Below are 14,531 nucleotides of genomic sequence, written 5' to 3'. Positions count from 1 at the left end.
CATTTTGTTTATTCCTTGCATTTTTGTCATAGGCCATGGCTGTCAAAATGTAACATTCATCAAGGAAACAGAAGAAAAAGAGTTGACAAGCATCTTCACCTTTCTTCACAGATATATTTTTTTATTTTAAATTTTGCCCATCATAACAAAGCTGACAATGAAAACCAATGGGAGAAAAGGAGTCCCAAGAGCAGGAAGAAGAGTCAAAGGCATATTTGCTCCCACAGGTAGTAGTACCACAAAAACATCAAGCTAACAGCCACAGCACAGAGGAACTAGTACATATGCTCTTGTTCTTGCCCCTTGAAGTACCTGTGAGCACATATGTGACCTGCTTAGTTGATTCAGTGGCCTGTGTTTTCTTGGGGTTGTCTATTCCCTCTGACTCTTAGAATCCCTCTGCCTTCTCCTTCTTGGGATTCCCTGAGATACCAGAAAAGGGACAGAAGAAGCACTACAATTTAGATCCCTCTGTAAAAGGTCTGACTGTATTTTTAATGTTTGACCAAAGCCTACATATCTTGATGTTTAGCATAGGATAGATGCTCAGTAATTATTTGTTACTTCAATAAACTTCATCATTGTACATAGGACACTAAGACTGAAAGTGGAAATTATTAAAGGGAAAGAACTGATTGCTAATAAATTAAGATTGCTTATTTTATTACTCATTTGAGTAAAAGACAAAATTCCTCTAACAATAACTAATAAATTTACTTAGTCAAATTCTTCACAGTGAAGGCAAAACAGGTTCATATACTCACATAGCTACCCTCAAGTCCATGAGACAAATATATAATATAGATTCCCTTTATCTTGAATGATCTAAATAGTTCAATTTTTAGTCTTCAAGCACTAGAATTACAAGAGAATCACCAATTGATCTTTCCCAAATCTTAAGGCTAAAGAGAAGAGACCAGAGTCAAAGAGGCTTTTCCCTTCCTTGTTGGAACCTTCTGTGAAACAGAGAACCTTTTGAAATGAGCTCCCCTACAAATATTTCCAGGGGATTTCTAATTGAATAAATGAGACATTGTCTCTAAGACTTCTGAAATTTTTTATAAAAGTGGCACAGTCATATAATCTTCTAGATGGACCCTAGTCAAAGTTCTCACAGTTGTGCTTAAATATAGATCAATAGAAGAGTATTGTCTAACATGCAATAGGGCCTGGATATTATTCCCCAAAAACACATACTGCAATGATATTCAAAGAAGTACGTTTAAAAATCTCATGAGATTATTGTTTCAGAGTACAGTATTATACAATGCTTTGTACTTAAATCCTTGTGATTTCTAACTCTAGGGTTACTATATTACTGGATAGCTGCACAAATGTGTGTATTCCTCAGTCTTCAATACTGACAAAAAGTACAATGATTTTGGAAAATTATACAATAAATTATGCATTCTATTCTAAAAGGATGATGAATAAATCACCCTTAACTGTCTACTTCTGAAATTTCCTTGATAATTAACTTAATTCTGAATAATGTTAAAAAATTTTAATTCTACACTACTTTTACCATTGGGATATTTTATGTTATTTTAATTGTTCTAGCCCTTGAAGATTTCAACACTGTGGATCAAATCCAGGGACCCATGCATGTAAACAAATTCTCTACCGATGAACTATTCCTCTGGTACTACCTCTAGTTGTAATCATCACATGTGCTAAGATTATCCCATAACAAATGCAGATTTTACTTAAGTAAGCATGCTTCTCTTCAAAGTTTTTCTCATTGCAATGTGGACATCCTTATTTCTTATACTGTAAATGAAAGGATTCAGCATTGGCCCCACAATGGTATAAAATATGGTAGATACTTTATCACCTTCCACAGATGCACTAGAAGGTTTAAGATACATGAATGCTGCAGCTCCAAAGAAAAGAGAAACAGCTACAACATGGGAGCCACAGGTGCTGAAGGCTTTTGACCTACCCTCTGCAGAACGAATGCCAAGAATGCTGGAAAGGATCAAGGTGTAAGAAATAAAGATAGTCAGGCTGGGCACTGTTACATTGACACCCACAACAATGAAAACCACCAGCTCATTGATGGCAGTACTTGTACAAGAGAGCTTTAGGAGAGGAAGTATATCACACACGTAGTGATTGATGATGTTGCCATCACAAAAAGTCAGTCTCAGCATGCAAACTACGTGGGCCATTGCACCCACAAACCCCATCAAGTATATACCAAATGTCATCAAATGGCAGACCTGATAGGACATGGTGACGTGATAAAGCAAAGGTTTACAGATGGCAGCATATCTGTCATAGGCCATGGCTGTCAAAATGTAACATTCATCAATAACAAAGAAGCAGAAGAGAAAAAGCTGAGTCATGCACTCTGCATAGGAGATGATGTTCAGCTTCACAAAACTCACCAGCATTTTGGGTGTGATGACAGAGGAGTAGCAGAGATCTGTGAAGGAAAGGTTGAAGAGAAAGTAGTACATGGGGGTGTGCAGGTGAGGGTTCAAAATAATCAGAACAATCAAGCCCAGGTTCCCCACCGTGGAGACCACATAGATTCCCAAGAATAGGAAGAAGAGAGGCAGTTGGAGCTCTGGCTTCTGTATCAAGCCCAGCAGGATAAACTCTTTCACAGAAGAGTCATTAACTAAGGCCATTCTCTGGGTCATATCTGTGAAAACAATAAAAATCATGATATTAAAAAGGAATTCCAGGTTTTCCAAAGTACCCTATTTAAATATGATTAAGAAGCAGTTTTGAAAAATAAATTCAAACTCACACTTCTCTGGGACTCTGTTTTCAACATTTTTTGGAGTTCATTAGTGGTTAGAAATAACCACTAATAAATGGAAGGCTATTTCTTTGAGAAGAGTATTCAGGGCACCTATGATCATTCTTCCTTTGAAATATCCCTGTTGTTATACCTTGTCAATTCACCTCGCAAATCAGGCTCATTGGTCCTCTCCAAAGAGAAAAGACAATATACAGAATTGCTCAGAGTTGGTTTGAGAGGGAAAAACATGCATTTAATTCACTGCTTACCTTTGTACATAGGCAACTCACAAGTCACCTTAGTAGCTCTTCTATTCTATACTCACAGAGGGCCAAGTACACATGGCATGAATGAGTTGTAAGGTGAATAGCCTAGGAATTTTTTTTTCTGTTTCTAAGTTAGGCTTTTTGGTGGTGAGAGAAATTCATCTTTGACTGGGTAATCCAGAGCCCTCATTTCTCCAAATTCTGAAAAGTCGTGAGTTGTATGTAATTCATGATTTCCAGTTGTCACTTTTCCCAGAATGTCTCCTGTATCCCAGAGGTTGGTAACTATATCAACTGATGTCACAAGAGTCACCTGGTAATGACCCAAGAGGGTTTTATGATTTTTGTCCTCTTAGGGACCTGATTAAAAATTGAAAGACTTATGATTACCAGGTAATTCCCCAGAGATCAGGCTTTGTTGCCATGCTGCTTACAAACTAGTTCAATAGTAATAACATTGGCTTATTGGAGATATACACTATTGTTTTCTTTGGTTGTTATTGTTTGAAAGTTTTATACATATATACATTGTGGTTAGTGAAGTTCATCCTCAATTTCTTCTCCTCTGATTTTTTTTTCCATTCTCCAACCATATTCCCTCCTAACTGTATCTCTTCTTTATAATTTGTTACCGCAATGACTCCTTTCATCACTACCTGTTGGATGAGTGTAGAGCCATCTACTTGAGGGAACGTAACCTCTCAGGGACTGCATTCTTGAAACTAACCATGTTTCTCACAGTAGACAGCTGCTGCCAACAGTTCCTCAACTAGAGGAATAATTCATTACCATCACCCCCTCCATTCTAGGATTTTTATCAGTCTAAATTTTTCAGGTATCTTATGCATACTGTTGTAACCACTCTGAGGTCCTTGAGCACATTCCGAAAACATTGTTTTGACGTAGTTCTCTATGACTTCTGACTCTTAACAGTCTTTCCACTGCTCCTTCCCTTATAATTTCTGAGACTTGAGAAAAGGAGTGTGATATGGAGGTCCCATTTAGGATTAATCATTCACGGTCTTTTATGCTCTACCAGTCGACCTACTGAAGATACCCGTGTTAATGACCATCTACTGCTAAAGGAATCATCTCTGATGAAAGTTGAGAGATGCACCAAACTATGGGTATAATGGAAACTCATTAGGAGACAATTTGCTACTGTATCAAAGCAGAATAACAGTCATAAGCATTTCCCTCAGGTCTATTCCCTATGACTTTGCTTCAGAAGTTGACTGCAAGAACCACATTAAAAGCCGGGCGGTGGTGGCGCATGCCTTTAATCCCAGCACTTGGGAGGCAGAGGCATGTGGATCTCTGTGAGTTCGAGACCAGCCTGGTCTACAAGAGCTAGTTCCAGGACAGGCTCCAAAACCACAGAGAAACCCTGTCTCGAAAAACCAAAAAAAAAAAAAAAAAAAAAAAACAAAAAAAAAAAAAAAAACAAAAATACCACATTAATAATGAATTTTGTCTAAAAAGCAAGCCTGAAATCTAGTCCAAAAGTGCTCAATGGTTGATCACTCCTACAATACTTAAGAAAATATTCCACTAGTGGCTATTTTTGACAAGTTAGCTATCTATGACTGTAGCCTCATGTTTCACACCTCAGTGAAAGTGAGTGTTGCATTTCTTCTTTGATAGCATATGTAGACTTTTAGTGCTCTAAATGCTGGACAATACTTGACTCAACTCCCAATTTCTTACACAAGACATGATCAACTTTCAAATAATGATGTATCCTGCTATCTTCCTAAGTACAGAGAACAGTTAAGAGACAGCTATCAGGGAAGGACTAGGGTCTCACCTGCCACTGAATCATTTTGAGGGAAATGAAAGCTTATGATGACTTTATACAGTGTAAGTAAAATTATCACAACTTTTCAGGTCTGTGTGTTTGTGTTGATGATTTGGAATTTGGAATTGTATGTAGATAGACCTGATCTACATATATTTTTTCAAGTAAGAAGTTGCCAAAGAATAAAGAAGTGACTACAATAAAATGGAAATATATAGACATATAAAAACTTTTTTAAAAAATGCTTGACAATAGGCTGCAAAATATATACAAACTTTATTTCTCCATGAATATATGGTGTCTTCTGCAATATGGTCTAATTATCAAGTTTGGAGGTAATCGAGAGCAGTGGCAATAGCTTGCAATATTAGGAAATCTATGGGGACACAATTGGCTAACAGCTCCAAAACTGGTACCTCATTCTAGGTTCTAGGTTTTCCTTTATTCCCGGTGTGTCTAGTAGTATAGAAGCAGTGTCTCCAAATGATTAGGTATTTCAGTTTAAACTCATTTTAGTCACGAAACTATTTTTGGAAGCTTATGCAGTAGTAGTTTAGGCAGTATTTTCTCATAGGTCTTTAGTGCTAGTTATCCTTCCTCAAACTCCCTCCTCTACTCTGCCCTCCTACCTCCTGCCTGACCCAATTCTTCTTGCTGTTAGTCTCGTTCTTCTTTTACGTCACCTGTGCTCCAGTATTGCCTACATTTTATTCCTGCCAATTTGGGAACTCTCCATAAGAAAAGCAAGAAAACCTGTCCCTTATACTATGGATTCTCCACACTTTCCATTCCTAATTGAAATCTTTTATTCTTTGTAATGCCTTCCTTCATACATATCAATATGCCTATTAATCTATGTCTGTAACATCAAAATGATATGACTATTTTCTTCAGAGCTACTTCTGAAGCACTTTAAACAATTAACCATATATACACAGGGGGTGCTTTATAAATGTAGATAGAAGAATGAATAAATTAGCATACCTTCCTAGTTATCTAATAAACATATTTGATGCTACACAGGATATTTGTCCCACAGGCAAAAATGTAAATAGCTCCAATGCTCTTACTTATAGATAATAATGTGGACAAGGTGACATCCATTAAGCATGTAGACCCTCAGGTACCTCTATAGGTCATCAAAAGGAATCTCAGACAGGAGTTACTAAATTCAGAGGGAAAAAATACTATAGCTTCCAACCCTGAATGTCATTCTCAATTGTTGACAATACTCAATGTCTTTTACAGCACCTGTAGCATTTTCTCGGACCAAAGGAAAATCTGTAATAGTGCATTATAATAAGGTCCTAAATTCCAAAATCACAGCTCTCGTCCTTTCAGAATACCATTTAGAGCCACTAAATTTTGTGACACAAAATTAAAACAACTTCAGTGCTCAGAAAAATTATGGTGACCAGAGAGAAGAGGGAGAAATGACTAGAACTGGAAAGAGAGAAGTAAGTGAGTTGCAGAAACAATTACAACAGAAATGAGTAGGAACAGAAGAAAAGATGGGAGACAGAGAGCAAGGAGGTAAATTATTCTAGACTCCCAAAAATTACTTAGAAACTAAAGTCCCTCAAGGCAAACATGAAATATGTCCAACAGAAAAGACTTCCCACAGGGTCCCACAGTGATTAGGACTTAGCGATTAAAGGTATCTCCCTTCCCTTCTGGTCTACATGTAGGCCAACAGTCCAAGAGGGGAAAGAGACAGAAGGGCAACAGACACCTTAGTGCGCATTCCTTAGGCATGAACAGAGACAGCACTCTAGGAGGCAGATTTGGTGAATCAGCTCAAATTTATTCCAGAGAATAATGAATATTGACTATGACATAAGACTGGAACTCTTAGAAGAAATCATGGAGAATATAGTTTAGGACATAGGCAAAATAACAAAGGTTTTCTGAAAGACTTCCAGCAGCTCAAAAAACAATCATAAGATAGATTTGTATGTTTATGTTTCGCATAGGAAAAAGCTATTTTGACTAAAAAATGGCCAAAAGAATAGAAGAAAATATTTAGTATCCATACATTCAGATCAATATCTTGAATATACAGAAATAATATAAATTTTAGAAAACTAAGCACCTAAAACCAAACAAAATAATCAATGAAACAGCCAATAAAATGTACCCATAGTTGTTCATTAACAAAACAAAAATAGTCAATAAACATTTTAAATGTTCAAAATCACTAATCATCAAAGAAACACATATATAAACAAGGAACATCAATCTCACCCCATTCAAAATGGCAGCCATCAAGAAATTAGATAACAACAATAGTGAGGAGGATGTGGACTGAAAGGAACTTTTGTATATTGCTGGTGGGAAAGTAAACTCATCCAGCTAACATAAAAATCAGTATAGAGGTTTCTCAAGAAACTTGAAGTAGATTTACCAAGTGACCCACACAGCACTACCCTTTATTCATTATTTATGCCAAACTCCAAATCAATATACTACAAACACACTATTTTCAAAAGCTAAATAATGAAAGAGACCTAAATGTCCAACAACAAAAGAATGGATAAAGGTGATGTTTATATATACAGTAGATTTTTTCAAGCAAATGAAGCTTGAAGTTATGTCATTTGTAGGAAACTGGCTATATCTCATGGTGATTTTACTAAGTATCTCAAATAAGGCTAAGTAAGGCAATCATCACATCATATATCCTTTGTGGGTCTTAGACTTTATTAGTGAATAAAATTGGGTATTATCAATGACAGTATTATATGCTACAAATTCTTGTTTCTTTTATAATCAAATCATTTTTCTTGCCAATAAAAGTGAGAGCATCAAGCATCTTAAATTACACATTTACTATGGTAATAGTAACATGATTCACCATAAAAGCATAACTAAACCCCTATGCTTCATGATTCCAGAAAAACAGTCACTAATTACAATGAACAATAAGTATTGTTTTGAAGTTTACCAAGTGTGCACTTTTATATGACAGTTCTTTAAGAATATGTGTATTTTTTAAATTTTGCCATCAAAATCTTGTAGATAAGTTTTCTTCTCTGCTACAGAATCTTGGCTGGTTCATAGCTTCATAGACTCCTTCATTTTTGAATAATTCTACAGAAATTCTCATTGTTGCCTTGTAATTCATTTTTATTTTCTTCTATTTCTTTGTCAGATATATAATGAGTATAAAATTAACTTCTGCATTATTGTTTGTTTGGCATTAAAGCTCAAATAGATTTTAATAGTGTACTTTATTTTTAAAATGTTGGAATTATCTTGCTCTGTATGAGAGAAATGATATAGAGAAGGAGATAACAATATATAGGGAAGAAGGGAGGAATGGAGAAAGTGAGAGACATTATTTCTAGATTTATAAATTAAATTCATAAACAAGAGCATGCATTCTTCGTGTCAATAAAAATTGAGACCAGATGGGATTCAATTGTTTGGAAGTAAAGAACAATTTTTTAAATAAGAACATCCATGTAACAAGGGACAGGGACTAGATATTTTTATGACACTGTTATATATCGAAGAATGAATATTACAGTAAAAATACAGATGCAGTACACATATTAAGAAGAAAAAATTAAATTCTATTTATATGATATATGAGAATATGTTTGCTGATCTTTTGCCAAAATTGTGGGTATCTAAGAAACTGGGGTAGAGATGTACATCTAATAAATACTCCAAATAATCATAAAATGCCACTCATTTAGATAAATTATACATTACTTTACAATCTTGAAGATAAAAGCCTTGACTACAAAATGATGAAAACATCTTAATGATTTCTTAATATAAATCCTACCTCCAAGTAATATATGTGGTAATGGAGGGACATTGTAGCAAAATGCCTTTATTATATTCAAAATCAAATCTCAAATCTGTCACTCAGCAGCTTAACAAGCTCATAATCCTCTCTGTATCTCAGTTTTCTCATTTCAAAATGAAAACAATGATATTATGAAAAAAGTTCTTAGAATACTGTCTAGAATTTAATAATAGAATAGATTTTGCCATTAATGTTGAGAAAAACAGTTAGACAGTATTTTATTTATTCAGTAAGGCTCAATTTTTACTGCATGTAATTTTTTCCTATGTTATTTTTTGTTAAATATCAAAAATATAAGATGAAAATTAAGGTGAAAAAATATTTAAAAAGAAACTGCTCCCATAGCAACCAAAAATTTATTGTAATTTTAATTATTATGTAGCCTCTTATCTGTATTAATGAATATATAGAAAATAAACCCATCAAATAAGGAAATGAGTATACAAAATTCCTACAAAAATCAAGAAAGATATCAGTTAGATATAAAGAATACAAGCCCATGGATATTTCTTGGATACAAAAGACATATAAGAAAAAGTAATAGTTAGTGCTGTTACATAAAATAAGCTAACAGAACAAGTTCTTAATGTGCTATAGAAAATGGGCATCCTCTTGGATACAAATAAATCTGTCTATACCTCCAGAAAAAGAACCATCACATAAAAGGGATGTTGAACAGTGGAAGGACAAATGATACTGTAGAAAAATTTGTGGTGTGATACTGGAGAAGTATGAGAAAGAAGAAAATAAATAAATAAATAATCAAAAAGACAAAATTTGAGACAGAGAGAGCCAACTAGTAGAAACAAATCTAAGAGAAACACCCACAGATAGATCAGCTTGTCATTCTCTTCATCGTTCTCTTCACAGCAAGCTTGACATCCTTGTTTCTGAGGCTGTAAATGAGAGGATTCAGCATGGGCACCAAGAAGGTGTAAAAGACTGAGAAAATTTTTCCCCGGCCCACAGTTTCAGCAGATGATGGCTTGACATAAGCAAGTAGTCCAGATCCATAAAAGAGACTGACAGTTATGATGTGAGACCCACAAGTTCCCATGGCTTTGGACCAACTATTACCTGATGACATTTCAATGATACTAGAAAAGATCAAAGCATAGGAGACTAAGATAATGAGGCTAGATAATGAGATAACTGTACCTACCACAATGAAACTCACAAGTTCATTGACATAGGTGCTACTGCAGGAGAGCTGGAGAAGTGGGAAGATGTCACACATGTAGTGGTTGATGATGTTAGAATCACAAAAACTGAGTCTGAGCCTGGCGGTGGTGGCGCACGCCTTTAATCCCAGCACTCGGGAGGCAGAGGCAGGCGGATCTCTGGGAGTTCGAGGCCAGCCTGGTCTACAAGAGCTAGTTCTGGGACGGGCACCAAAGCTACAGAGAAACCCTGTCTCGAAAAACGGTCTGAGCTCTTAAGGTCCAAATGAAGAGCAGAAGGAGGGAGAACATGAGCAAGGAAATCAGAACCACGAGGCGTGCACCCACCCACTGTGACAGTGGAACTGATCTATTGGGAGCTCTCCAAGGCCAGCTGGACTGGGACTGAATAAGCATGGGTTGAAACTGGACTCTCTGAACATGGCGGACAATGAAGGCTGATGAGAAGCCAAGGACAATGGCACTAGGTTTCGATCCTCATACATGAACTGGCTTTGTGGGAGCTTAGCCTGTTTGGATGCTCACCTTCCTGGACCTAGATAGAAGTGGGAGGACCTTGGTCTTCCTGTAGGGCAGGGAATTTGGACTGCTCTTCAGTATCAAGAGGGAGGGGGAATGGACTGGGGGGAGGAGAAGAGGAGTGGGTATAGGGGGAGGGGAGCGGGGGGAGGGGGCAATATGTGGGAGGAGGGGGAGGGAAATGGGAAACGGGGAGCAGTTGGAAATTTTAATTAAAAAAGAATAAAAAAATGAAAAAAAAGAATAAAATAGTTAAAGTCAAAAAAAAAAAAACTGAGTCTGAGCATACACTCTGTGTGAGCCATGGCCCCAGCAAATCCCATCAAGTAAGAACCAAACATCAGCATAAAACACATCTCAGGTGACATAATAACCTTGTACAGTAGAGGCTGACAGATAGCCACATAGCGATCATAGGCCATGGCTGTCAACACATAACTCTCTGAGTTCACAAAAAGGCAAAAGAAAAACAGTTGAGTTATGCATGCTCTGAAGGAGATGGTGTTCTTCTCTAAAAGAAAACTCATTAACATTTTTGGGGTAAAGACAAATGAATAACAGAAATCAACGGAGAGATTGAAGATAAAATAGTACATAGGAATGTGGAGGTTTGAGTTCAAAAATATGAGACTCATTAAGCTCAAGTTTCCCATCACAGTGGTTGTGTAGTTCACCAAGAACAAAACAAATAAGGGCAGCTGGAGCTCAGGTTGTTCTGTCAGGCCCATAAGAATGAACTCTAACACTGAAGAGTCATTTTCCATATTCATTTGATTCACATGTGGCATCTGGAAGAATAAGTAAAGAATTCACCTTTAACCAATAATGCATTTTTTTCACCCCAAGTAGAAATCTTGATTTAGTGATTTAGAGGCATAAGTTTAGAAAACACATAACCTCCAGAGAACAAAACCTGTTCTTGTGATACCTAAATAATACCTATTTCATTTTCTTCTTCCCATAATATGTATCCACAAAAAAAGATGTCAACATACCTCAAGTGTCTTAGATCATAATTTCTTCATTCCTCCTTGGTCTTCACTAACAATTAAGATCAAAAACAATCAACCCTTATTTTATGAAACTGAACTTCAAGGGAAATTATCAAAACAAAAATCCAATGCATACCATTGGAAACTGTCTTACTTTGGGAGATCTGGATACCTTCCTTCTCACTGTTCTAGGAGAGCCAAAGTTACTGGTAATGAAGAATGTGACAGCAACCAATACAGATAATGTATGACTTGCTAGAAGAAGCCCACTGTTGACTTTTCTGTAGAAAGTTCTTTCTACACATTCAAAATATTTAAAAAAGAAAAGCAATCTTGCATGAGACTCCAAAGCACTGCTTCACTAAAATGAGAATATGAAGGAAAGGTTTCTGAGAAAAATGTTATAAGTACAGAAAAATATTCTCTTCTTCATGATATTCTCCCTGCAGGATGCGACCCTGGAGGATAAATATTACTGGGCTGATGTTTTCATCAAATGCTGTAAAGCTAAGATTGGATCTTTTGAGATTTGAAATCCTATTCAGTTAATACTTTTTCACCAAGGAGCATCTAATTCCCAGGGCAGAGTTTTGATTGATCCCATTTGCAGTTCTTAAGTTTAGAAAATCTCTACATATGAATATTCAGAGAACTGTTCACTTGCCATTTTCAGCTTTACTATGAGCATCTTTTGATTGGAGTAATAAACAGTAGACCACAGGTTTAAAATTTTACAAGGTAGGTAGGTAGGTAGATAGATAGATAGATAGATAGATAGATAGATAGATAGATAGATAGATAGATGATACATAGATATATAGATAGATAATAAGTAGAATTATAGATAGATGATTATAGATAGATAGATAGATAGATAGATAGATAGATAGATAGATAGATAGATAGATAGATAGATAATAGATAGATAGATAGATGATAGATAGATAGATAGATAGATAGATAATAAAAGACAGACAGAAAGACAGATGATAGATAGATAGATAGATAGATAGATAGATAGATAGATAGATAGATAGATAGATAGATAGATAGATCCCTTCAGATATATTAAAGGGTGGATAGGTAGATAGATAGATAGATAGATAGATAGATAGATAGATAGATAGATAGATACATACATACATACATACATACATACATACATACATACATAGAACCCTTCAGATACATTAAAGGGTAGATAGATAGATAGATAGATAGATAGATAGATAGATAGATAGATAATACATACATATATATAGATACATAGATAGATACATAGATAGATAGATGATAGATAAATAAAACCCTTCAGATACATTAAAGGGTGGAAACAGGCATTTAACTTGTATTAGTTTACATCTAGGCCTTTTCATTTTCAACAATGTAGATGTAGACTTCAATGACAATTGTTTTACATATAAATATATCTGCATACATGTTGAATGAGCTGCGGGCCGCTTCCTGCCACCCAACTCCCTGCCGCCTGGCTAGCTTATGCCCCAAAATAACAACACACAAACTGTATTCTTTTAAACACTACTTGGCTTATTAGCTCTAGCCCTTACTGGCTAATTCTCATATCCCGATCAACCCATCTCTAATAATCTGTGTAGCATCAGTCTTACCAGGAAAGATTCAGCATGTCTGACCTGGCAGCTTGCTTCATCGTGTCTGCCCTGAAGAGCAGTGGCCTGGCATCTTTCTGAGGTGTCTTACCTCACTTCCACTTCCTCTCAGCATTCTGTTCTGTTTACTCCACCCACCTATGTTCTAACTTATCAGGGCCAAGCAGTTTCTTTATTAACCAATGACCTTCCTCCATCATTTCCCCTTTTTCTGTTTAAACAACAAAAAAAGGAAGGCTTTAACTTTAACATAGAAAAATTACATATAACAAAACAGTTATAAAGCAAGAATTACAGTTATAATATTTACACCTACTTTATCTTTTATCATAACAAAGGAAAACAACTATAACTATCTATCTATTCTTCAACTCCATCAAAGACTCCAGAACGATATAATATTACCTAAGTTAATGAGAAGTAAGCAAATTACAAAACTCTAGAAATCACAGAGACATCTCACTGCCTGGACAGTCACCCAAAGTTCCTCTGTACAGTTGGGGCATCCATCTTTGGCCTACAGGCCCATAGTTTCCAGCAGACATTTCAATGAAGCAGGAGATTTCAAAGGCAGTTCAGTCACTATCTGCTGTGTCTTGCAGAATGTCGCACAGACTCCTTCATGAATCAGGAACCCCGAAAGATCATCTCACCTTTAGGCAAGTTCAGTAGTCCTCTCTCTGTGGGTTCTCTGTGTCCAGTTTATATAATAGTCCAGGCAAGAGCAGTTTCTTGCCCAAATGGCTATCAAACTCCATAAGGTGCCTCTTCGATTCCCATCTTCTTTCTTCTTGAAGTAGATTGGTGCTGCCAAGAGCAGATGTGTCTCATTGTCATGAAAAACCCTAAGTTATTAAAACATTTAAAATGCCATATTCTCTAGCCTTTGAAATATATGATGAATGCCTATCTGAAATAATCCATGCACATCTAGAAAATCTAACATGACTAAAAACTTGACTATTATAGATAATTATCTATTAACAACTATATACATTACATTTTTGCATGAACTACACAATCACAATACCTTAATCAAGATCAGAAATACATACACATATAACAAAATTGACCTTAAATCTATATCAATAAAGTCAAATCCATACCAATGCAAATTATACATATCTATATCATATCCCCCTTTAAATGTAAAAGAACATTTATAAACAGTATTTGGGAATATGGGCGCAGTTATTTCTCTCCAAACTGCTTCCTGATGAATGGGGGTGCTGTTATTCAGATCTTTTATGGGATAAACTGTCTGCTAGGTTCATCTCAGTCGGCAGTTGAGTGAAGTAATTTTTTAAGGGTGTTCACAGTAACCTTTCATGAGGGTGTAGTCTATCATACCATATTGTGATAGAAGTATCCACAGGGTCTCATCCTCTGTGAAAATGAATAAATTCTTTTCCAAAGTATCATATCCTTAAATCCAAATTCTGAAGTCAAGGTATTTTCAAAATATATATGTTGGATTAGTTCAGTAGCATAAAACAAATATCTTTTAGCATCTGTTGCTCCTTCCTCAGCATTTAAACAATTCAAACAGAGCATAATAGCATACAGTATCAAGATTCT

At 35.8% G+C, this 14,531-nt stretch overlaps 2 protein-coding genes across 2 annotated transcripts; both read right to left on the bottom strand.

Moving 5' to 3' along the window:
* Positions 1–1,706: 1,706 nt before the first annotated feature.
* Positions 1,707–2,648, bottom strand: LOC130873266 (olfactory receptor 147-like). Its single transcript, XM_057767989.1, has one exon. It carries the CDS (start codon positions 2,646–2,648, stop codon positions 1,707–1,709), a length of 942 nt encoding a protein of 313 aa, XP_057623972.1.
* Positions 2,649–9,468: 6,820 nt separating this feature from the next.
* On the bottom strand, positions 9,469–11,127 carry LOC130873392 (olfactory receptor 143-like). Its single transcript, XM_057768202.1, has 2 exons — positions 10,619–11,127; positions 9,469–9,913 (listed from the first exon to the last, which is right to left on the bottom strand). Exons 1-2 carry the CDS (start codon positions 11,119–11,121, stop codon positions 9,469–9,471), a joined length of 948 nt encoding a protein of 315 aa, XP_057624185.1. The 5' UTR covers positions 11,122–11,127.
* Between the last annotated feature and the right edge of the window lie 3,404 nt (positions 11,128–14,531).

The sequence above is a fragment of the Chionomys nivalis genome, chromosome 4 (genome assembly GCF_950005125.1).
Source record: "Chionomys nivalis chromosome 4, mChiNiv1.1, whole genome shotgun sequence".
Classification (NCBI taxonomy): domain Eukaryota; kingdom Metazoa; phylum Chordata; class Mammalia; order Rodentia; family Cricetidae; genus Chionomys; species Chionomys nivalis.
Note: the sequence above shows the minus strand (reverse complement) of the source record. Positions and strands in the feature narration are given on the sequence as shown.